This window comes from Brassica oleracea, chromosome C5, assembly GCF_000695525.1.
Source record: "Brassica oleracea var. oleracea cultivar TO1000 chromosome C5, BOL, whole genome shotgun sequence".
NCBI classification, from domain to species: Eukaryota; Viridiplantae; Streptophyta; class Magnoliopsida; order Brassicales; family Brassicaceae; genus Brassica; species Brassica oleracea.
In genome coordinates this window covers 28428-52030 of record NC_027752.1, presented here as the reverse complement: position 1 = coordinate 52030, position 23603 = coordinate 28428, and the positions used below count along the sequence as shown (strand labels likewise).

Here is a 23603-nt window from a genome sequence, read left to right as displayed (position 1 = left end):
AAACAAAAAAAAAAAAAAAAAGAGAGTAAAAGCAAGTAATAATTACTGACTGGAACTCCCTATCAGTATATAATGTAATCAAATAAATAAAACTCATATACGCATGGTCAAGGCTAAGTGCAGCAGATCTCAGGCCCTTTCTTCGGTGAGGGTTCAAACTGATACTTGCAAATATCAAATCCGAAGCAAATGCCACAACACATCTGTATAACAAACGTGGCTTGTCAGATGATCATTTTGCTATGAACAAAATAAATACAACTTTCAGAAAGAACAGTATTATATAGATTTGTCAATGTTATTTTAAAAGTCTGATGATCTTTTAAGAGTCTCAACTATGATCTAAATTTATCAATCAATGATCCTTAAAAACAATTCACTCGCCTCCAGTGATTGTTGCTTTTTTAGAAGCTGAAAGGAATGTTACCAAACGTATAATAGGCTATGGTTCAGGTGATTTACACATATGAAGTACTTACCGATGCAAAGTTTGGTCATCAGAAAGCTTTCCCTTTGCTCTAAACCAATACCTTAATCTGCAAGAAGACTTTTTCAGAATAATAAAACAAAAACCAAAAAAAAAAACTGAAGAGAATGTGATGCAAGTGATGAGTTTCATGTGTAATCAATCACATGAACCAGGTTAATAATTAATTTATTCACAAGATTTAAGCTGAGTTGTGCACCTCGGTGGAGACTTTGTCTGGTTTGTAGAATTACTAGGCTCACAAAACCGAATCTCTATAGGCCATGGAATAAAATTTGCAGTTGCAACTTTGTTCCGGTAACTCCTGAAAGGAAGAAACAATTGGAGATTCAGTTTGAGCTTCCTGAGATAATTTTTAAGACAATTGCAAACACAACCACTTACCTAGGTAGTTGAGGGTCAGTTATACGACGTTCACGCAACTCCTCTAGTGATAGAAGCTGCAGAAGATAACGGTGAATAAAAAGAAATCCCTTACTATTTCTAGAAACCATTTTAAACTTTGGAGGAAAAAAATAACCGTATCAGGATCCGGTGCAGAGGGCATGGCTGACTCTTGGTGATCAAATCCTTGTTGCTCTTTCTGTGAAAATCAATGAAACAGATTAATTTAAAAGCTGATTTCACAGTTAAAGAAGAAGAAAAAGAAAGGCTAGTGTCTCTCGGAGGCAGATAGTAAGAGGAGTGTATTTATAAACCATATAAAAGGGAGAACCTGAAAAGAAGCCATCAATATGAAGATGATATTCCCTTTCTGTATAGCATCTACTCTTCGGGTGGCAAAGTTGTTCCCATCACGTATACGATGAACTTGATATATAATGGGGACTGCCAAGAAATGATATATAATTAGAAGCGAATTTAACGAGAAGAAAAACGCATACTTGCTGGGTGGGAGTGGAATTAAAGGTTGGTTCATACTATCGATATCTCCAACAAGAAGAAAATAAGAATGAAAACTGTGGACAATCTTCCGAAAATCAACAGTTTTTGATGCCGCAGCAAGTGCCTGTGAAATTTTGGTAAGAGGTGGGTGACTTAGAAATAGCCTGAATTGACAAAGAAGGAGCTACATATGCAAACTCAAAATGTAAATAAACTCGCATACCTGTCCCATAAATTGACCACCGAAAACTTTGCCAAAGATGGGAGCATCAGGTAGAGTGATACCCCTGAAGATATTCAGCTACAAGACAAGAACGGAAGAAGCTCATATTAGTAAAATACCAAGATGTAGAGATACTGAGATTACAAGCCAAAAAGAGAGAAGAGGTAGGTACTTCTAAAGGGTCAAGATGTAAAATGCGTTCGACCAAAGAGCATTTGTCGACTTCTTGATCCGACTGCCAGATAGAGTTGGTCTGAAGCAAACGGCAATGATCACGCGGCAACACCAAACATGTGAGCTGCAATGCACGAGAAGAGTCTTCTGGTTAGCATAAATGTTGAGCTTTTTAAGAAATTAATAGAGAGAAAGAAAAGCTATGAGAAAGAACCTCGGAGGTAGCAATTATGTCAGCTGAATGAACATGCGCAGAAATACCTGTACAAACAAAAACATAAAAAAAAAAAAAAAAAAAAAAAAGGGAATGATGATCAACTGACTGACCATGGCCGAAGTAATCATATTGTTTCAAGAGAAATTCGGAACGATTTTCATCTTCGTCTGGTCCGGAAACCTGAGCCTGCAATGCAAAAAACAAGAATAATACAAATGAAATAATCTGATGTATACTAAAGGAAAGAAGAGGGAAGAACCTCTCCAGAGAAAATGAAATAGCAACCATCCCAAGCTTGTTCTTCCCGAATCACATACTCCCCTTTCCCTGCCAAAATGATTACAACACAGATAAATCTTCTCTCTTATTATCTTGAAAGCCAATAAACAGAGCTTCAAAGTTCGGAAAAAGAGACCGTAGCGTTTCAAGACAACAACTTGGGCGATTTTCTTAAGAGAAGAACTCGGCAGCTTCTGAAGTAAGGGCACGTTTCCAAGAAACTCCACTACTGCAATACCACCAGACCAAACAACAAACATGGGATCCTCCATAAATTATCCAATATTTTCTTAGATCTAACTCTTACCTGATTCCGTGTTCATGGCCGAGTCGGAACAAATCGCCAGGTGGTGTCTAACGATCGCCACAGCAACAACAACAACAACAACAACAGAGATTGTGGATTCCTCCTCCTCCGACCAGGGTTGGATAAAAATGGTCTTGTTTTTCTTTCTTTATTTATTATTTATTTCTTTTTAGGCGGAGTACATAAATCATAATAATAACAACTGGTACCGTACCTACCTAACATATGGGCCTGTGTGGACTTCCCAGTGAATCATATTTAGCTTCTCTGCTCCGATATGAAAACTCCCTAACTGAGCCAGAGAGACCCACACCAATTCCATTGTTCACCATCTTTGACCAAATCCTTTTGTATTCTTTTATCTTTCTAGAGGAAACCTTTTTACATACAGTTCTAAGATTTTTTGCAAATCATACGACTCCCGTGTCACAACTCTAAGAAATATAATTCTAAAAAACTTGTATAAAATCACAAACTTTTACAACATAAATGAGAAAATATATACACCGTATATGTTATAATGAAAAGTTCACTACAAGTTTAGATCCTTCACATTTGTGATTGATATCTTTAGACATGCCTTCACCTTTGCTTTCAGTTTATTATTATGGGGTTACCGAACTTCCTCCTTGTCCTCCTCGCTGTCTTCAGCAGCCTTTCCGTTTCCTTCTCTGCATCCCATTCGAAGCTAGCTCCTGAAGTGACCACAGTTACATAAGTCTCACAGCTCAGCTTCTGTTATCATCTATTAATCTTATACATCCCTCTTTTGACTTCGTACCTTTGGTGTTCCCTTTCAGCAAGCATGAAAAGCCTTCATCCATATCTTCATCTGAGTCTATGACAATGCTGCATTCCTCAAACTGCATGAATCTTCACCAAGTTAAAACAAGTTTTCTTATTCATTCTACCCGACCAAAGATAAAAAAATAATAATCCCACTCAGTCACCTGCGTACGATCGCCTACAGGTTTCACTTGCTTTCTTGCTGCGTTATTCTTTAACGTTCTTTGTGCTGGTTTCACCGTCTTCCAACATCCCACTTGTGTCTTTGGGGATAAAAATGTTTTTACATTCCTCGCTGATGTCTTATCTGGACTGTAATAATGCAAGATATACATACTTAGAATCTATCCATGGTAATTGTTCAGTTATAGAAAGTGTAATGTAGCAAAGTAACGTTATGACTTACTTTCTATGAAGCTGAGGTTGTTTCGTTTTCAGTATAGCATCACAAAAGGCACTGCTCTGCAGCTGATTTTGCACATTTGTTATTAACTGCTGAGCTTATAAACAAAATGGAACTCTAAAGAGAGGAGATGAGTTCACTGCAATAGAGCCAGTTACCTTGGCTGCTGGACCACGCTGCTCATGCAAGTTTTCCTTAGACTGTTAGTTAAACAAATCCCGCATTAATTCCTAAAATGTTTGGCTTAAAGAGCAAAGAGATGGAGAGTAGGTGAAGAAAAGACCTTCTTCACTTGTGGTGCTGTTGGAACCTCCTGAGCTATTACTGGCTCAGTCATCTTCAAGCTAGCCAAAACCTACAAGAGATTTGATAGTGGGAATTAAAGCACCGCATGTGTTCGCGAAGTTAGAGATTGACCAAACTTGAATATCATCACATCAAATCTTATATAGACTCTGCTGATGAGATAGACAAAAAAAAAACTTCACATCACCTGAATCTCTCCGGTAAGCTTGTGGCAGATTTCGCTTTGTATTTTCTGCAGAGAGGTTTCTAATTGCTCCGGGATAGCTGTTAGCATCAAAGCTATTTTCTGCAGCTTCTCTTGATTAGGAGATTTGGTTAGTTCCTCCAGAATAGATTTAACAGCTCCATCAAGACTGGCTTTAACATCTGTTTGTTCCTTTATCTGCTTCCCGATAAACCATTTCAAATAAGCTTTAATATATTTGCATAAGGTCGATAAAGCAAGCAGTAAATAATTGCTTTTACCAGCTGCTGAAGGGAAGTGTCTTGGAGAATCAACTTTTGGCGTAGGCGTTCAGCTGCAGTAAACACACATAGAAACTATAAAAGTCAGCTATCTGTTGAGACGTTATTCATTGTGAAGTGCTGGTGAACAGGGTTGATAAATACTAAAAAGAGATCAAACAAAGAACTCACTTTCGAGAAATACTTGCTTAGTTCCTCGGTTGGCTTGAATGAAGTCACTCTGAATGGAATCCAGCATCATTCCAAACTTGCTCAACGAAGTTTCCATCATCCCAAAGCGTTCTTCACTAATCTGAGCTACTCAGTGACAAAAGGTGGAACATATATTATGCATGGGGTTATATAGTCGGTCCATAATTCAGAATATATATAGAGCAAAACTTACATTTAGAATCTCCAAGGGAAACAGAACTCCATCTTCCGCTGGAAGGTCGAGATGAAAGCATCTGAGTATCATCTCGTTTATGATTAACCGGGGCCAAGAAACTATTCTTCTTCAAAGAGAGATCTCGTTCTTGACAAGTAAATCTCTGTGCAAGAGTGAACAAGCATGAAATCAAGAGTGATAAATTGAAGTTTTCTATGAAGAGTGTGTCAGTAAAACCTGATCATAGAGCTGATCGACAGAGCTCTGAGTCATCTGAGAAGAAGGTCCCTGCGATGCTTGCGGCTCGGAGGGTCCAACGCTCGATCTCCTTCTAAAATAGACACAGAGAAACATGATCAAACCCAACTTAACGATCAATCAATTGTTACTTAGAGCAAACGACAAATACTACATACTGGAAATAGAGGATGAATCCCAAATTAAATAATCTCTCTCGAAGTGATATCCATGTCAGTACCTTAAATTAGGAGGAAATACCGAAATCGATTTCAGATCGCAGGCTTTGTTCATCTTCATCGTAGATCGCAGCTCTTCTTCGACGATATTTCAAATTTCAAATTTGGATGAGAGAGACAACTCTAAACGGAATTTTGAGAAGAAACAAATATCTATAGAGAGTGACTGAAGCGAGTAGAGACTGACTACTATAGGCTGAAAAAGCCCATCAACAAGGCCCATATGTCTTTTAACTCAAGACGAAATACTGCTTACTGCTTACTGCTTATCAATCATTGATAAAGAAGAGCTAGTTGTCGTCCTACTGAAATTTCCTTCTTTACAAATCCTTACGGTCCCCACGCGCTTAACTTGACAATTTGAGAGCCATGTGCAAACGTATATCATACTCGAAATGCCTGATTACGATCTAAATCTGAATATGCTTAATATTGGATAATGATGAGTATATTTAGAGATATGTATAAGGTTAAGAGATAATCTCCTATATATTAATTGAAAAATATTACAATTTTTTTTGTAATCACGTGTCATCGTAGATTCTTAGAAAATCATTAGAGAAATGTTAGTTTATCTAATTAAATAATAAGTTTTTTTATTAAATTCACCATAAATTTATTATTAATATTTTTTATTATTTCTTTAAATAAAAGTTATATAATTGCTTAATGTGACTACATTATATATGAATTTTGAATAATAGAGATTCGATAAAAATTAGTGTATTTTCTGTCATTTTTTTTAATTAGGTGTGTAACCCGGCGCAAGTTGACGAATTGTCGCTTTATATAAAAAATGTGGAGATGGTGTGGTCTTTCCCATGTGAATATTTTGTAATTTTGTAGGATTTATAGTGGGATAAAGAGTTGTGGTGAATTTGTATGTTACTTTTTGTTTATGACTAATCTTTTTTTGCAGCTTAGTAGTCTAAGTTTATTTTGAAATAATGTTTATTATTCTTATCTTCTTAGTTATGTGTTTTTTGCCTAATTCGTAAATTGTGGTTGTAGCCGGACTTTAAAAACAAAGACATGTAAAAATAATTTTAAAATAGTTTGTGTGAAAATTTACAGTATTTGGATTTATTGGTTTAAATGAAATAATATTTTTGTCATAAGGACACAATAGCATTGGTTTGTTGCCGTTGGGCTTATAAGTCGAATTCATGAGAAAAAGTGAGTGAGTGTAGATGATGATGACCATGTTCGTTTATGTGTCACGCGACCTGCGACTAAGATTACGTTCGTTTACGTGTCGCGCGACCTGTGACTTGCGACCTGCGACTAAACATGCGACAAGCGACTAAAACTATGTTCGTTTACGTGTCGCGCGACCTGCGATCAGTCGCGCGATCAAAATTTTCTTAATTTTTAGTCGATGTTTTTTCGGGCGACTTGAATGGGAACCCGCGACTGGCCGCGCGATCAGTCGCGCGACATCAAAACGAACAACAACCTGCGACTTGCGACATGCGACCAATCGCAGGTCGCATGTTACGCGACAGTAAAACGAACAACAACCTGCGACCTGCGACCTGCGATCAGTCGCAGGTCGCATGTCGCGCGACACGTAAACGAACAGGGCCGATGTTTTGAGTCTTTGTGTAGCTCGGTTAAGTCTTTTGGAATTTTTTGGGGTGCATGTGTTTGATTTTTTTTTTATTTAATGGAAGTAATAGATAAATAAAGTTCATGGGTATCTCCTTTTTGTATTAAATAAACATATTTCATAAAAGGGTTTATATTAATGTTGAATATTTTATCGTAAAATATTTTATAAATTAAAAATATTTTAAATTAATGTGAAATATTTTGTCTTAAAATAGAATCCAATACTAAACTATTTATTCCTAATAATTAAAAATGTTTAAAACCCATGTAAATAATCAATTAACATCACCAATTGAAAAAATATTATGTAAAATAAAAAAAGTTGATTATAAATATGTATCTTTACGCATATTTACATTATTGATTCTATTGGAAAGAAAATATAACAATACAAATATATATAAAATTGGCTAATATTATTGTTGTTAAAAACACAATAAAATTATTATCAATCTCTCTTATCAAAATTGTGTGTTTAAAAAAATACATATTAAATAGTTATTTAATATTGGTAAGTTTTTAATATATAAAAATAAAGTACTCGGACGGGCGTACGGATCAAAATCTAGTTATAGTTTATTATCCTCAACATCTTTCGGTCCAAAATGAATAAATTAACTTCTTTTTGGCTATAATAATTTACATTTTCAGTTTATTTAGTCAATAGATTTTCCATTCCAAGAACATGATTGGATTTAAATTATATATAACGGAAATCATAATGGAGTTAACATCGGTAGTCAAGTCAACAAAACGAAATTTGTTGATCACCAAGATAACCCCCAACACCTTTTATTTTGGTTCGACACTATACTTACGACTTAAGGTCCAGGTGATTTCCACTATTATTCCCGGAAACTTGATAAATAATCTAAGCAAAAGAAAAAAAAACTTAATAAACAAGCGTAGAAAGTTCAACTGCTCGATTTGTTTCAATAAAATAAGCTGACCCACAGCACTTGACCTGAGAAATTTACCGCGTAAATGGTCCGAAAGCTCCTTGCAGCGTACGTTGCAATTAGGTGAAAGATACCTTGATCGCTCGCTCGCTATAAATATGTAAATATAGCAATCATTCGTGATAAATACACAATTGCATTACCTTCGTGCATAATAGATGGGAGAACCTTTGCATAACGACGTCATCTATGTGGCGGTGAATCAAGATGTTCGAGAAAGTAAATCAACTTTGTTATGGACATTGAAGACTTTTCCTGCGAAGAAGGTCTGCCTTCTTCATGTTCATATTCCATCCTCGTTGAACTCTTCTTGTAAGTCTTTTATAGATTGATTATCTGCGTTTGATTGTGTTTTGTTTTGCATTTTCTTGTTAGTGTTTTGCATTTCAAATGCCAATAAATTTAATGGACTTTCTAAATGATATTTTTGACGAACTGCTTGTATTTTACTATTTAGCATTAGATGAATCTCTAGATGATGCTGTTTATTTTCTCTTTCTAGGTATATATAATATGCATCTGAAAATACATTTATATGAACCTATTTATGCACATATACAAAAGAAATAATATTTCAAATATTCTCATATATATATTAGATAGAAAACATATGTACCAAAGCATCTTGTGTCAGAATTTTAAGAAATATATGTTACTATCAACACAATCTTAGTTACGATAACAAGCCATGAAACAATCAACATCCTTAACTTAAAAAAATTAGGATAATAAGTCATAACCAAATTTTAATTTGAACCCTGGACATAGCACAAGCCAAGGTTTTGGGCTTATACGGCAACTATACCTACCCCATTTGTAGTAAAGTCACACATCATATCTGGTATTGCATCACCTAATTATTTTTCTCATCTTACCAAGTTTGGAATATGTAGTGAGTAGTGCCAGTTAAGATGTTTCAGAGTAATTGCTAGGTCACTTTTGTCTGTGCACTTGTTTTTCTTTTCTTGTTGTTGTTGTGGCCTTGTGGGTGTTAGAATTGGAAATTGACTCTGTTTTGAAATGGTGTATACAGCATGTGTGCTTGATGAAAGTGAGATCAATTCAATCCAAGAGTTAATCCTGAAAAACTCATATGATAGCCTCCACAAGTACCGTGATATCTGCACAAACAAAGGGGTAAGTTAGTTCTCTTTGCAAAGAATCAAAACCAGAGAGATAAGAAGTAAGCAACACGTCATGAATGATTTATTTTCTGTCGATCGGTTTCAATCTCTTAGATATATAGGCTCAGTGAAACCTCGTAAAAATCCAAACGGGGATAATAGAGGAGCTAAAAAGAAACATGATGAGTTTTGAAAAGATTGATGGAATTGTATATAATAAATTACTGGTGCAGGTCAAAGAAGAAGATGTGGATATATCATTGATATCAGGATATGATGTTGGTGAAGGGATTGTGGAACTCATCTATCAAAACAATATCAAGAAGCTCGTTATGGGAGCAGCAGCTGATCCTCACTATTCCAGGTAAAGGAAAAGCTCCAGAACCGATCTATGTTTTTTTTCAGAACGTCAGGTTTGAAAAAAATTTGTTCAATTGAATAAAAAAGCAAATAATAAATACTCTATCGTCTCTTTAAATAATGCAGGGGAATGTCTATCACATCTAGAAAAGCAGAATATGTGAGTCAACATGCACCTCATTGCTGTAAAATGTGGTTCATCTGCAAAGGAGAACTCATCAAGACAAGGTTAGTTTGAGGATTGGACTTGTTTGTATGTGTTTGTATATACTCTTATAAAATATTTCTTAACATTTTTTGTTTTGTCTTATAATAGAGAAGGAAGTTTCGGCCTTGGGAATCAATCAGATTCACGTAAACCAAGCAGAGGAAGAGGAAGAGGAAGAGGAAGAGGAAGAGGTGGTGATGACCATACAGATGATTCAGTAAGTACAAAGATTGATGAATATAGCTTGGAAAAAAAAAACACTAAATGTAAGGAAAATTGCAAAGAATCCTCCACCACCACTTCACTTGCTACTTCCATGTTTTCATTAGCAGCCTAAATTTGTTTCCCTAGTCAAGATTACTTATTTGACACTCTTATCGTGCTGCATTGAAAAAAAACAGAGACGGAACGAAGAAGATAAGCTAAAAAGCAATGGCAGTCCCCCCAAAGATTTTATTTGTCCCATTTCAATGGTTAGGATTCTAACCATCTCTGCGTCTTGAAATACTACTATATTCATGTTTTCCCAGGGGGAAAAAAGCTAGGGCGTTTGCATAAAGATGCAATCATCATAATTTGATTTTTGGTAAATATATGTAGGAGATAATGAGAGATCCTCATGTGGCTGCTGATGGTTTCACTTACGAGGAAAAGGAAATAAGAACGTGGCTAAATGGAGGGAATGATAAGTCGCCAATCACAGGAGCTAGGCTCGCTCATCGCCATCTCACCCCTAACTACACTCTTCGTTCACTCATCAAGGACTGGCTCCATCTCCACCCAAATTACAAACATTGATTTTCATCTATACTACTGGAGATAATTAAGATGTCAGACTTTGTTGTGAGTTTTGGAATTTTCTCTGTAAGAAAAGAAAAATATGTATGATAAAAAAAAAAAAACTTCATGTTTTACCGTTTGATACATGAGCGAGCATCAGTTTTGCTACCCTCTCGTTGACTTTGTCTGCATGTTTCCATCACCAAATCAAGTAAACGTAAGCCCATGGGCTATTATAAATGTGACCAGTAGGTCGTTATTAAGCCCATTATAAAGAACTGACGAAGAACATCTGACCCGTTCACAGCAAAAGCTGCGTGACGTGTCGCAACCTGAATCGTCCTTAGTTCTACAAACACTAAACGATTTTCCTCCAGAGATTGTTGACTCTTGACTTGGCTCCACTTCCCCGAACTGCCAACCTAATCGACCGCCGGCTAACGTACCGGCGCACGAGATTCGTAGCAATGTAGCGGAGATTAATCGCAGGTAAAAAAATGTTCGAACCGATACTTCTCACTAGCGACCTAAATACTAATATATCTCCCCGCCTCCGATTTCTGATTCCTGAATCTTATTTTTTTTTAGAGCTTATTTGAGTTGACATTTCAATTTTTTTTTAAAATAGTAGCAAATTCCGTTTAATTCTATGTTTAATTTATCGGATGAAACGTGTCTTTTACGATATGAGAAATGTTCTACGAAATCTACTGGTTGATAGATATAAGTCTTGCATTTAAAATTATTGTGAACAGTGGCTCGCTCTCTGATGTTATCTACTAGTAAGATCAAATATCTTTCGTTGTCTGTCACCTTCCTTCTTTTTTTCTCAGAAAAAATACATTTAAAGTAGTGATACATATCACAATTGAGTAAGAAAATGGTTGGAAACATCCTCGCAATTAGTTAGTTATCAAGGGACGGACAATATAATCATGTGTTTACATATATATAAATATATATTTAATAATTGTGCCTTTGTGTCTTATCCTCTTGTTTTGGAAAAGAGAGAAATTGTCTCTAATAGAGAAGAGAAGAGTAGAGAAAATAGACATGGCAGAGGAGGCTTGGATTGACGATCCTGTTTATGTTGCAGTAAACAAAGATGCTGGTGAAAGCAGATCGACTCTCACATGGGCTCTGAGGCATCTCCAATTCAATAAGCTTTTCCTTCTTCATGTTCATCTTCCCATTTCCATGAACCCTACCTGTAATAACTCTTCTTTTTAATCGGTGATATTAGTAATTTTTCTCTCTGCTTTCGTACTTGTTTACACTTTGCAAGCATTAAATCACACGAACAGATGGCTTTGTAGAAATTGATGTTTTTTTTTAATCTTTGGATTCTTGATCGTAGGGATGTAAATGGTTTGTATCTGTGTTAAGTGTTATCTTTTATCAAATCTGATTGTAGCGGAAGACCAAGCTTTACCTTCTTGAACCAATTTATTCCGACTGTCTTTTAAGTTTCTTTTTTTGTCTGGGGAATTGCAGCAAGTGGGCTAGAACAAAGCGAGATCGATGCAATCCAGGTGTCGGAATTGACAAGCACATACGAGAGCCTTCTCAAGTACCGTGATATCTGCCTACATGAAGGAGTTAGTGCTCTTCCCAACTCATGAATACATTATTAGTGTGTGTCACAAAAATCTCAAAAAAACATTGATTTGTTTAAAAACAACAATTTCTGATCATTGAATTGCTTTTATGTTGCAGGTTAACGAGCAAGATGTGGAAATATTCTGTGATGTGGGAAATAACGTTGAGGAGGGGATTGTGAACCTTATCTATGAAAACAATATCAAGAAGCTTATTATAGGAGCTGCTGCTGATTCCCGCTACTCCGAGTAAGGACAATATCGACACTCGTTTATGTGTCTCCTCCTCATTGATAATTTCACCGATAATGAGTAAATAAGAAAATGCTCGCTCTCACTCTGGTCACATATTTTTTTTTTGATGCATGCAGGGGCATGGTTAATATCACATCTAGAAAAGCCAAGTATGTGAGTAGCCACGCGCCTCATTGCTGTAAAATATGGCTTGTTTGTAATGGGAACCTCATCCAAACCAGGTAAGTTAGGAGGAGGATTTTACTATACTTCTGCGTGTTTTTGAGTAATTGTAAAGTTTACCTGGGTATATTTTTGTTTTATGTTTCAATAGGGAGGGACGGTTTGATCTTGAGGGTTCATCGCACTCCTCCTCCGAATCCTTAGCCAGCCTTCATGACCTTGATTCTGCTCTGATACCATTCGAGGACGTAGTAAGAGCTGAACCTGACAGCGAGTCACATGCCCTGTCTTCACCTGAAGACCAATCAGTACGTACAATCCAATTTAGTCAAAACAACCTAGAACTTTTCATTCAAGTGGTTGAATGTTTTCTTAATTGGAAAAACCTTTTGATTCGCTTAAAAGTCTTAAAACCTATGGATGAATGATAAAATGTGATAGATTGTAAATTCAAGGATCCAACACCTCTTCTTGTTAGTCAAAGACATTTCCTGTAGAACATAACACATATGCATGTCTTAACTTTTCCATATGAGACTCCTGTGGTGGTGTTTTTATATCTTCCAGTGTAGAAGAATCTCATTTGTTCAGTTGATATGGTTCTTAAACAGGCTAGAGGGTCTGCGGCAACGTACTACGAGGAGCAGAGACGGAGACTAGAAATCGAGGAACTAGAGAGAGAACTGGAGCAACATGATAAGATGAATCGTGAAAGAGAGGAAGCACTCTCAAGTTCTTTTGGTGTCACTCAGATGCTGTACAGTGAAGAAGTACGTCGCAGGAGAGAAGCGGAGGAGGAGCTAAACAGAGCGAGAGCAGAAATCAAAGACATGAAGAGTGTCCAAAAGGAACTCGAAGAACAGCTTTATATTGATTGCCCCCGTCGGTTAGATATGGTCGAGAAAGAGCGAGACGAAGCAATCAAAAAAACGGAAGAGCTTTTGAGAAATCTATACCTGGAGAAGGGTGAGTCATCATCACATTCGACTTCATCCTCGTCGCAGTGGTCTGTTTCCAACGAGCCTCCCCCATATTTCATCTGTCCCATTTCAAAGGTTAGGACTCGAACCTCTATCTAGAAAGCAGATGTTTTTGTTGGGATCTTGACTTGGCTTCTGCTCAATATCTCAACTCTACTAAGCTGACACATACGCTAGACTATACATGTCCAAAAGTAACTTTTACATTTTGATATTTGTTTTGCTCTTTATATAATTCATTGCCAATTGCTCGTGAATGTAGGAGATTATGCAGAATCCCCATGTTGCAGCTGATGGTTACACTTATGAAGCAGACGAGTTCAAAAACTGGCTCGTTCATGGAGGTGAAAAATCGCCGATGACTAACCTGAAGCTTGTGAATCACAACCTCACACCAAATCTTGCTCTTCGTTCTGCTATTAACGAGTGGTTGCAACAGCACCCTTATTTCTTTGATTTGCCTTAAAGATATATATATATATATATATACATATATATTATGTTGATTGTGTTGTGATTCAGTAGTGAATGGAACGTGAAAAATGTAATGAAAAAGTTGTCTCTTTTCACTGGGAAAAGTCTTGGAGATTTTTTTGTTTTTGTTTCAGTAGTTGTTATGCATTGACTTGTGTTTTAAATACCACCTGTAGACTTTACTGTGTCCACCTTAGGAAAACTGAAACGGTCAACAAAAAGAATGTTGAGGGTCACCACTAACCATTGTTGGTCTCTTTCTGTCAGATGCTTCTTTGTTTTTTTCCACCTTACAGGTGAAAAGAAGACATAACACAAAGACAAAGGTAAAGGACATCAATGGCGGAACTCATGGCCATGGGAAATGATGTTGTCCATGTTGCTGTGAAGAACGATGTCAAAGAGAGCAGATCAACTCTGGTTTGGGCTTTGAGGAACCTTGGTGCCAAGAAAGTCTGCATCCTCCATGTTTATCAGCCAAAAACTGCTTCTCCTGCTGGTAATTTTCGTTATCTTCCTTGGTTCCCATTTTCGATGCTTCATTTGTAATTGCGTATTTATTGTTGATGTATTTCAGCACGTAAGCTTGAAGAACTGGAGGCTATCATGTACGAGACATTACATGATTATTTTGACATCTGTCAACAAGAAGGGGTATTGTTCTGTTCCGTTGCCTTCTTATATTATTAAAGTCCTTCTCTTCTTGCTCTGAAGGAAATTGTTGTGTTCCTCCTGATTCTTGTTCTCCGATCGCAGGTGAACGAGGACGACATTTACATATCGTGTATAGAGATGAACGATGTGAAGCAGGGGATATTAGAACTCATCCATGAAAGCAAAATCAAGAAGCTCGTTATGGGAGCTGCATCAGATCGTGATTATTCAGAGTACGTATTGGAAATCTATTATATTTTAAATCTCCAAGTTCACTCGTGTTGACTTTTAACAGAAAAATTTACCAGGAAGATGTTCGATCTCAAGTCCAGAAAGGCCAAGTACGTGTACCAACACGCGCCTAGCTCCTGCGAAGTTACGTTTATGTGCAATGGACATCTCATCTACACAAAGTGAGTTTTGAAAACTCTCTTTGCTTATGTTCTGTCCTTGAAGAAATCACCCTTATTGTTTATGTATATTAAATACTCAGGGAAGCCAATCTTGAAGACCGTGTGGATGAAACAGAAGCCGAAGCTGGACAATGGAAACCGAAGCTCTATTCCTCTGCTTCACCAAAATGCTCGGCGGAATTGGTCTCTGCAATTGTAGCTTACATTGACACAAGGAGAGACAGGGACATGTTAGAGCCAACTGCATCAGAGGATCAATCTGTACGGTCTAAGCATTGTTGGTTGTGTTGTGAATTAAGCCAATATATATATCGTGCTTGCTTCTGTGTCTGTTACTAAATGACTGAAAGCTTTATCTGTCCTTTTGCAGGAAAGCGACAGGAATGATCAACTGTATAGACAACTTAAGCAAGCACTTATTGAAGTTGAGGAATCGAAAAGAGAAGCGTACGAAGAATGTGTCAGGCGGTTTAAAGCTGAAAATGCAGCCGTTGAGGCCATCCGCAAAGTAAAATACCATAATTTAAAGACATGGAGAATGTTCTTTTTTTTTTCTTGCTTACAATTGTTTCTTTTTACTTGAAAGGCAAGAGAGTATGAAGCTATGTTCAATGAGGAAACGAGGCTAAGGAAAGAAAGTAAAGAGGCATTGACAAAACAAAGGAAAATGGTGGAGAAGACTAAACAAGAGAGGGACGACGCACTTATCATCATTCTTAACGGAAGAAAGCTTTACAGTGAGGAACTGAGACGCAGAGTTGAAGCTGAAGAGATGTTGGGGAAGGAGAAAGAAGAACACGAGAGAACGAAGAAGGAGCTGGAAGAAGTGCGGGTCATTGTTCAGGACGGTACTGTCAGAAACAGAAAGGAATATGTTATTTGTTAAGACGAGTGATTTTGAATAATCTAGTGATATTGGAAAACAGGGATGAAGCTGTACAACGAGCAACTGAGACAGAGGAAAGAGATGGAGGAATCAGTGAAGAGACAAGAGGAAGAGCTTGAGAAGACAAAGAAGGAGAAGGAAGAAGCCTGCTTGATAAGCAAGAACTTGATGCAACTATATGAAGACGAGGTAATGAATCTTTAAGATGAGTTCAGGAATTAAAAAAAGTGATAATCTATCATGTCAAAACAAAACAGGTGAGGCAGAGGAAAGAAACAGAGGAGTTAGTGAAGAGAAGAAGAGAAGAGGTTGAGAAAGTGAGGAAGGAGAAAGAAGAAGCTTGCTCTGTGGGACAAAACTTCATGAGGTTATACGAAGAAGAAGCAAGACGTAGAAAAGGAACGGAGGAAGAACTCAGCAAGGTCGCTGCTGAGAAAGACGCAGCTAGCTCTGTCTGTTCAGATATTCTGTTGCTTCTTCAGAGCTACACTCGCCGCCATGGAATACCTTCTGGTTTCTCCGATGAGGATTCCGTTACCCGTCAGCCGCCGTCGTATTTCATCTGCCCAATATCGCAGGTACGTTGAACAGAACCGAACCTGAGATGTCTACTTCTAGGTAGAGGACTTAAATACACATATGTTATCATCTAGAGTGTTCCTCTCAAAGAGGTTTAGAACGGAACCAGTGTAGAAATTTCTGCTTGGTTTGGTCTAAATGATTGCTTGTGATTGATTTATAGCCAAATTTGGGTTTTGTTCGACCCGTTTGGCCGCAGATAGTAGTTTAAATGTTTAGAAGTGAACGATCGATTGATTCTTGGTTTTTTCAGGAAGTAATGCGAGAGCCTCGTGTTGCAGCCGATGGATTCACGTACGAAGCTGAAGCCTTAAAGGAATGGCTCGACAATGGTCACGAGACCTCACCAATGACGAACCTTAAGCTCACCCACAATAACCTTGTTCCTAACCACGCCCTTCGTTCCGCCATTCAAGAGTGGCTTCAACGCAACTCTTAAAATGAATCTTTGGTTAGTGTCGTCAATGTATTAAATCTGAAGCTTGATTATTTATTTGCTGCTAAGTTGCTTGCTTGTGCTGATGAGTGGAATTCACAGAAAAAAAAAAAAAAATAGAAACGGTTTGGTTCTTTGATAAAACAGTCTGAGAAAAACAACCTCTAGTGGCGTTTCCAACATCACACGTCCCTTTTACCAACTAAACATGGTCCAACAAGTGTCCGCTCGCGATATGCCAAAGAGTCCTTTAATTTGCACACGTGAAATTTAGAACAGTTACGCGACGCGTGTACAAACCAGACAAACACTTGTGTTTCAAACGTAGGTCGGTATAATTGGCTATACACTGACCTTAGTATGGGATCGGCCACATAAGAGTTTTTTGAACTACAATAATCTAATTGTTTACTGTAACACGCCGTCTTGTCGGTACGGTTCATACGGATTTAATTTTAAAATAATTAATAATTAATAATATATTTTGCTAGCCGGTGATCGATAGATTTGATGTATTCCACGCGCAGCTTGTTCCACGCACATGCAGTTTAGCTCAGATGGATTATTTTGAAAACCGGTATTTTATTCTAAAATGTTACTCAATATATGGTTTTTATTTGGTTTATGTTGGGTAAGAGCACTTTGACGACATGTACAATCAGTTTAACGCGAAATCACCAATATATTAATATCATACTAGCATTTATCAACTTGACATCCTCGATAGCGTGGTGTATGATGCCATCAGAAGTATATGCTTAAATGAATGACGATATATAACACTATGGCTAAGGTTTGTGAAAGTGATGTTTATTTCGATGTAATATGTTCATCATCTAACAAAAAATTATTGAATAGAGTTGCACTTCAAAAAAGCGTGTTACAATTTGTTTTTAATTAATACGAACAGTCGACAAAAGCACCATCGATCCATATCAGTTAAGAACTGATAATGCATTATTTATATGATAATATATGATAGGAGTGATTAAAAAAATAATGAAAATCAGTTCTTTTATTTGTTTTATTCCACAAACCATTTACTTTTAATCGACATCAGCATTTAAGATATAAGATTGTACGGACAAGTAGGCATGCGCGTTCGGTGGTCCTTTCGGTTTCGGTACGGATGATTCGGATTTTTGGATTTTCGGTGTTATACTCATAAGTACCATTTGGTTTTTACTAATTATAGGATCGGGTTCGATTCGGTTCCTTCCGGGTTCGGTTCGGATCAGATTTAACCAATGTTTAAAATCATACAAAAATATATTTTTAAAAACCTCGAAAATTGACCAAAAAATTTTCAAAATATATAAATTATTTACAAATCTAATTAAAAATTAGTTAAACTATCTAAATTAACTAAAAAGTATTCAAAATAACACATAAAACAAACTACAAAAATATTTTGAATACTCTAAAATATCTAAATCACCTTAATATATATAAAAACATTAATATTTAACTAATTTCGGATATCTTCGGATCCTAATTTGGATTTCGGTTCGGTTCGGATTATAACCAAAGTCCAAAGTAGTAAGCTCATAAGTCCCATTCGGATATTTTCGTAAAACAGTTTGGATTCGGTTTCGGTTTTTTCGGTTCAGATTAATGTTGGTACTTCGGGTTGAGTTAAAAACGTCGAGTCCTACGGACAAGTAATTAACTTTTTTTTCATCGACAAATGATTAACTTAAATTAAAAGTTACGGACTAAAAACATCACGCGCGAACAGTGAGAGAGTGCAATAAGAGGAAAAGTCAAAACCAACGAAGAAACGTCAGCGTTTTACACTTGCTAGTCTCTGAAACGACACTTTATCGTCTCTCCCACAAGAGATTTTCTTTTTTCCCTCTCTCTCTCTAGTTCCGTGTACCTTCCTCCATTTTTTTTCTCCAACTTTCCTCTTTCTTCTTCTTCTTCTTCTGGTCCTTGGCAGGCATAGGAATTTGAAAAGTGAAGTATGATCTGGGGAAGATCTTACAGCGGTTACTTGTTAGTGTTGGGGTGGTTGTACGTGTACAGTGCTAGTTTGGTTTCTGGTGGAGACATAGTTCACCACGATGACTCTCTTCCTAATAGACCTGGTTGCAACAACAATTTCGTCTTGGTGAGAACTTTGATTGTTTTAAAAAAAAGAGGATTTTAGCTCGTTTTCTGTTTGTCTCTCGGGGTTCAGATTAGAAACAAAAAGAAATAGGGTTTGGACTTTCCTTAAAGTTGTCTGAATTTAATCTGTTGATTGCTTAATTTTTGTTTGGTCGTTTGCCCTAGCAGATAAAGAGGAACTTTGGTTTTGAGATTTGATGTCATTCTAATTTTAAAAGGGTTAGCATTAGCCTCTGGCTCTACCTTCTGTAAAGATCGTTTGTTTTTAGAGTCTCATTGTGGTTTGCGTGCGTGAATATTAAAGGTCTTAACAAACGACCTAGAAACTCTCCATTAGCTATCTGGGGGTGATTAAGCCAGTTTAGTTTCCCTGTCACGTTTGAATATCAATCTTCTAACCAACATTACAATGCCACGGACAGGTCAAAGTCCCAACTCGAGTCAGTGGGAAAGAAAAAGAGGAGTATGTTGGTGTTGGTGCTAGGTTTGGTCCAACCTTGGAGTCTAAGGAGAAACATGCTACCCTCATCAATCTCGCTGTTGCTGACCCTCCTGACTGCTGCACCACTCCCAAATTTAAGGTTCAACACTTTTCTATCTCTAATTTTTTTTTTTACTTTTTGTTGTGTATTTCCTGTTTTAATTCCTTTTCTATTGGGTTTGGTAGCTTACTGGAGAGGTCATTCTTGTTCACCGTGGTAACTGCAGTTTTACCACCAAAACTAAGGTAGCTGAAGCAGCTGGTGCCTCTGCCATCATTATCATTAACAACAGCACTGGTAAGCTTGTCTTCCAAATAAATAAGACTTCTAGTTATCCTCTTTGAGTTTTTGCAATCTTGTTTTTGCAGATCTTTTCAAGATGGTATGTGAGAAGGGTGAAGACGTTTTAGATATCAATATTCCTGTTGTTATGCTCCCTCTTGATGCTGGTTCAAGTCTCCAAAAATTCGTCGACGCTAACGACACTGGTAAATTCTTCCAGCTGCGATTATTGTCTTTGTACCATATCTTATCCTTGTTTGTCACTTTTTCATCAGTGTTGATGACTGTATTTGTTCAGTTACTTTGCAGCTATATTCGCCGAAACGTCCAGCAGTTGATGTGGCTGAGGTCTTTCTCTGGCTTATGGCTGTTGGTACCATTCTTTGTGCTTCTTATTGGTCGGCCTGGACCGCTAGGGAAGAAGCCATTGAGCAAGACAAGCTGCTAAAGGTATATATCTTAATATTTTACCTTTTGGCTGCCAAGGAAAATGGACGTCCTTTCTCTCAGACATTGTATTATAAAATATTGAACTGCAGGATGGATCAGATGAACTTTTGCAGGTATCAACCACAAGCTCTAGAGGGGTTGTTGAGATCACCGTGATATCAGCAATTTTGTTCGTGGTGGTTGCTTCTTGTTTCCTCATCATGCTCTACAAGCTTATGTCATTCTGGTTTATAGAAGTGTTGGTCGTACTCTTTTGCATAGGTGGCGTAGAGGTAGGCGACTGTCACCATTTTGAATTAAATAGCAGTACCTAATTGAATTCATCCTGATATTGAGATTCAAAGTTTTGTTTGGTGCTATCAGGGGCTGCAAACCTGTTTGGTCGCTTTGCTCTCATGGTATGCATGATGTTTCTTCATATAATTTCGCCTTCAGGACAAAATTGGGAACTGAGGTTGGATGTATTGTAGTTTCAGATGGTTCCGCAGCATTGGAGAATTTTATGTCAAAGTTCCATTCCTTGGTGCAGTCTCATATTTGACGCTGGCCATTTGTCCGTTTTGCATAGTATCTGCTGTTATATGGGCAGTTTACCGCCAATACTCGTTCGCTTGGATAGGGCAAGATATCCTTGTAAGCACCCACTTTCTCTCTTAACTGTCTGAGTCCCATGTGGGTATATGCTAATGCCTCTTGTCTAATGAGGATACATTCGTGCTTATGAGATAATGTTGCATTTTTCTTGCTAACAGGGAATCTCGCTGATAATCACAGTTCTTCAAATCGTCAGGGTTCCAAATCTTAAGGTAATATCAAATTGCCTTTCTGGATGTCTTTCTTTTCCATTGTGTATATTCGAACTATGTGCTTAAGAACTTGGCACCTAATAAACAAAGCTTTAAAATGTTGAAAATTGAACAATCTAAACCAATTAGGTGAAGACTGAAACATTTCATTGCTGCTGTTATAGAAGACCCATCTCTAATAACGGTGTTAGGTCATTGAAATTTAATGTAAAACAGGTTGGAGTTGTTCTTCTCAGCTGCGCCTTTATGTATGATATCTTCTGGGTTTTTGTTTCAAAATGGTGGTTCCGTGAAAGCGTGATGATTGTGGTAAGTTTTTTCCTTTCATTCATGCAAGATGATGTTCAACATCAGTCTGTTCCGCACTGATGTTTTTGATAAGAAGTCATTGACCTTTATTCGTTTTTACCAACATACAGGTAGCCCGTGGAGACAAAAGCGGAGAGGACGGCATCCCAATGCTACTAAAGATCCCACGTATGTTTGATCCTTGGGGTGGCTACAGTATCATCGGTTTTGGCGATATCATCTTACCTGGACTTCTTGTCACCTTTGCACTAAGGTTTGCACTTTGCACTACTACAATCCTCTCTCCATCATCTCTTCACTTTATTACTATATATGAACATGTCAACTAAAAGCATACAATAAGCTTAGTGGAATGAATTTGCCTGAACCTGGGGAAAAATTGCTCTTAAAGAAACACCCTCATGTAATGTTTTCCTGTGAGTTTGTTGAAGAATATAAATAGAACTGTCACTGAAACGTGCAATTGTTGCACTTGAAATGGGTCGGAGCGTCCATCATAAAAGCAATTTCTAACCAACAAAATATAGTAAATAGGCTTAATAGACAAGTTTGAATTATCAACTGTCCCAAGAGGATCTAGGCTAAGTGTTATGAGCCGAAGGAGCTGTTCTGAGATAGTGTTAACATTGCAGATACGACTGGCTGGCAAACAAGAAGCTCAAGTCAGGATACTTCCTTGGGGCAATGTCTGCTTATGGTCTAGGTATGATCCTCACCCTCATGTAGGGAAGAAGCAAAAAGCAAGAAGTTTTGCAGAGAATCTTAACTTATTAAGGTCTCTTGTGTTTCTATATGAATATTATTATTATATCACAGGTCTCCTCATAACATATATTGCACTAAACTTGATGGATGGACACGGGCAACCAGCTTTGCTTTACATTGTTCCATTCATACTTGGTAAGAGTCCTCAATTTCGGAAAGAAACCAAAAAGCTAAGCTATGATCCTAAGAGAATGGGTTTTTGTGTCAGGTACTTTGATAGTGTTAGGTCACAAGAGAGGTGACCTGGAGACCCTGTGGACAACAGGGGAACCAGAGAGGCCATGTCCTCACGCTCGCCTTCAACCTCAATCTTAGAAAAGACCCCAGCGAGATGAGTCTGTAGTTTTTTTTATTGTTAATAGACGCACACCACTTGTTAGGTCTATATATATGTATCACTTTCCCGCACCTCTTACAGAAGCAAACAAGACCCCTCCCTACACAACCTTTCTCGTATACTCTTTAACTCCCTCCCCCCTCTTTTACTTTCTTACGTCTGCTTATATTCAGGGAGACAGAGAACAGACTGGTTGAGGTTTTCTATCTTTACTTTACTAAATAGTTAGTTTTTTTCTTTCTAGAACTTGCTTCATCTTGAAAATATTCAAAAGAAACCAAAAAAAAATTCAGAAACAAGAAAATAAGATAGTTCCAGTTAAAACACAATTTAACAACATTTCATATGTTTAGCCGACCAAAAAAAGGAGAAATTTGGTAGTGCTGTCGATACATGGTGAGGGTTGTACTCATAATTCAGACTCTGAATTGGAGAAGTGTGAATGGGCCACATTAGGCCCACACTACAATGGGGCAGAAGAAGTTTGATCTGTGACTGGTCGGCCCAGAGGAAATTCACCCTACTCAGAAGCCATTCAATAAAATTTCTAATCTTTCATTTCAGTTCTGATACTTGAGTCTACTTTTCTAGATGAACGTATGCTTTATCCTTGTTAATCCCCTATATATTAATTCAGAAACATTTGAAAAGATGTAACCTCAATTTTGTATTAATTAAAATAGGCCCCAATGCATAGGTGGCACTCAATTAGGTAGTCAATTACATTCAATTAAAAAATAAGTAGGTCCACATTCGATTTTTATATGTTGTTAGATATATAAGTTGGTCAAACTATATGATATAATGATATGATATGTTATTTTATTTCCTTAAATAAAACCTACGGAATTACCATAAATGATTAATATATATATGACAATTAATGATTTTAATAATAAAAATTTGATAACAATTTATATCTCCTCCATCATTTTTTGTTTAATTTTATATTATTAAAATAAATTAAACAATCAAATTAGCTATAAAGGTAAAATTTAGATTTTTTTCGTATATGTTATATTTTGAATTTTTAAAAACGACAATAAATGACTAAAACTATTAAAATTATTATGTTAAAAATTAATGATCAATGGTTTAACATTTTTATTATAAGAAGATACACATGATTTTAAAACCATATGAGTAAAAAATATCATTTAATAATAAAATAAATAAATATATATAGATTAAACACTATATACCATA

The 23603-nt window shown here is 36.9% G+C and overlaps 6 protein-coding genes across 8 annotated transcripts in view; 4 read left to right on the top strand and 2 right to left on the bottom strand.

The window, feature by feature from the left end:
• Positions 1–2760, bottom strand: part of LOC106343572 (acyl-CoA thioesterase 2) — a 3562-nt gene extending 802 nt beyond the window's left edge. Inside the window, exons 1-14 of one of the 2 annotated variants that reach the window (XR_001269981.1) lie at positions 2573–2760; positions 2402–2494; positions 2246–2313; positions 2097–2172; positions 1984–2030; positions 1768–1893; positions 1596–1673; positions 1409–1496; positions 1203–1315; positions 1008–1070; positions 872–927; positions 687–791; positions 480–536; positions 22–203 (exon numbers count right to left, since the gene is read on the bottom strand). Coding sequence is in view for 1 of the 2 variants with exons in the window: in XM_013782823.1 (XP_013638277.1) it covers positions 102–203; positions 480–536; positions 687–791; positions 872–927; positions 1008–1070; positions 1203–1315; positions 1409–1496; positions 1596–1673; positions 1768–1893; positions 1984–2030; positions 2097–2172; positions 2246–2313; positions 2402–2494; positions 2573–2588 (1088 nt within the window). In the remaining variant the exon portion in view is untranslated. The remainder of the gene's footprint in view (positions 1–21; positions 204–479; positions 537–686; positions 792–871; positions 928–1007; positions 1071–1202; positions 1316–1408; positions 1497–1595; positions 1674–1767; positions 1894–1983; positions 2031–2096; positions 2173–2245; positions 2314–2401; positions 2495–2572) is intronic. The other variant, XM_013782823.1, reaches the window with a different exon arrangement.
• Positions 2761–3049: 289 nt separating this feature from the next.
• On the bottom strand, positions 3050–5494 carry LOC106293245 (protein PAIR1). 2 transcript variants are annotated; one of them, XM_013728900.1, is made up of 12 exons: positions 5378–5494; positions 5137–5230; positions 4918–5062; positions 4704–4829; positions 4533–4585; positions 4255–4449; positions 4045–4116; positions 3920–3961; positions 3765–3826; positions 3523–3670; positions 3354–3435; positions 3050–3267 (listed from the first exon to the last, which is right to left on the bottom strand). In XM_013728900.1, the coding sequence occupies exons 1-12, from the start codon at positions 5434–5436 to the stop codon at positions 3167–3169; spliced, it is 1179 nt and encodes a 392-aa protein (XP_013584354.1). In that variant the 5' UTR covers positions 5437–5494; the 3' UTR covers positions 3050–3166. The 2 variants fall into 2 exon arrangements, with proteins under 2 accessions (XP_013584354.1, XP_013584355.1); XM_013728901.1 differs by having other exon boundaries at positions 3765–3820.
• Positions 5495–8078: 2584 nt separating this feature from the next.
• LOC106293550 (U-box domain-containing protein 54) lies at positions 8079–10551 on the top strand. Its single transcript, XM_013729231.1, has 7 exons — positions 8079–8257; positions 8979–9082; positions 9303–9433; positions 9556–9657; positions 9746–9854; positions 10039–10110; positions 10238–10551. Exons 1-7 carry the CDS (start codon positions 8104–8106, stop codon positions 10433–10435), a joined length of 870 nt encoding a protein of 289 aa, XP_013584685.1. The 5' UTR covers positions 8079–8103; the 3' UTR covers positions 10436–10551.
• An 811-nt stretch (positions 10552–11362) lies between these two features.
• LOC106295439 (U-box domain-containing protein 56) lies at positions 11363–14017 on the top strand (the record flags this gene model as incomplete). The annotated part of the gene is made up of 7 exons (XM_013731337.1): positions 11363–11627; positions 11912–12015; positions 12134–12264; positions 12387–12491; positions 12584–12740; positions 13044–13487; positions 13675–14017. Coding segments are annotated over 7 exons (1410 nt in total), but the record flags the coding sequence as incomplete, so codon positions are not given.
• A 106-nt stretch (positions 14018–14123) lies between these two features.
• LOC106295438 (putative U-box domain-containing protein 55) lies at positions 14124–16938 on the top strand. Its single transcript, XM_013731335.1, has 10 exons — positions 14124–14385; positions 14464–14540; positions 14643–14773; positions 14849–14953; positions 15034–15214; positions 15324–15461; positions 15540–15801; positions 15880–16028; positions 16097–16417; positions 16672–16938. The coding sequence occupies exons 1-10, from the start codon at positions 14226–14228 to the stop codon at positions 16855–16857; spliced, it is 1710 nt and encodes a 569-aa protein (XP_013586789.1). The 5' UTR covers positions 14124–14225; the 3' UTR covers positions 16858–16938.
• A 1743-nt stretch (positions 16939–18681) lies between these two features.
• Positions 18682–22425, top strand: LOC106343627 (signal peptide peptidase-like 4). The gene is made up of 14 exons (XM_013782892.1): positions 18682–18967; positions 19389–19547; positions 19634–19745; positions 19817–19936; positions 20029–20180; positions 20270–20452; positions 20544–20578; positions 20651–20813; positions 20933–20986; positions 21203–21295; positions 21406–21548; positions 21928–21998; positions 22112–22195; positions 22269–22425. The coding sequence occupies exons 1-14, from the start codon at positions 18821–18823 to the stop codon at positions 22373–22375; spliced, it is 1623 nt and encodes a 540-aa protein (XP_013638346.1). The 5' UTR covers positions 18682–18820; the 3' UTR covers positions 22376–22425.
• Positions 22426–23603: the final 1178 nt, after the last annotated feature.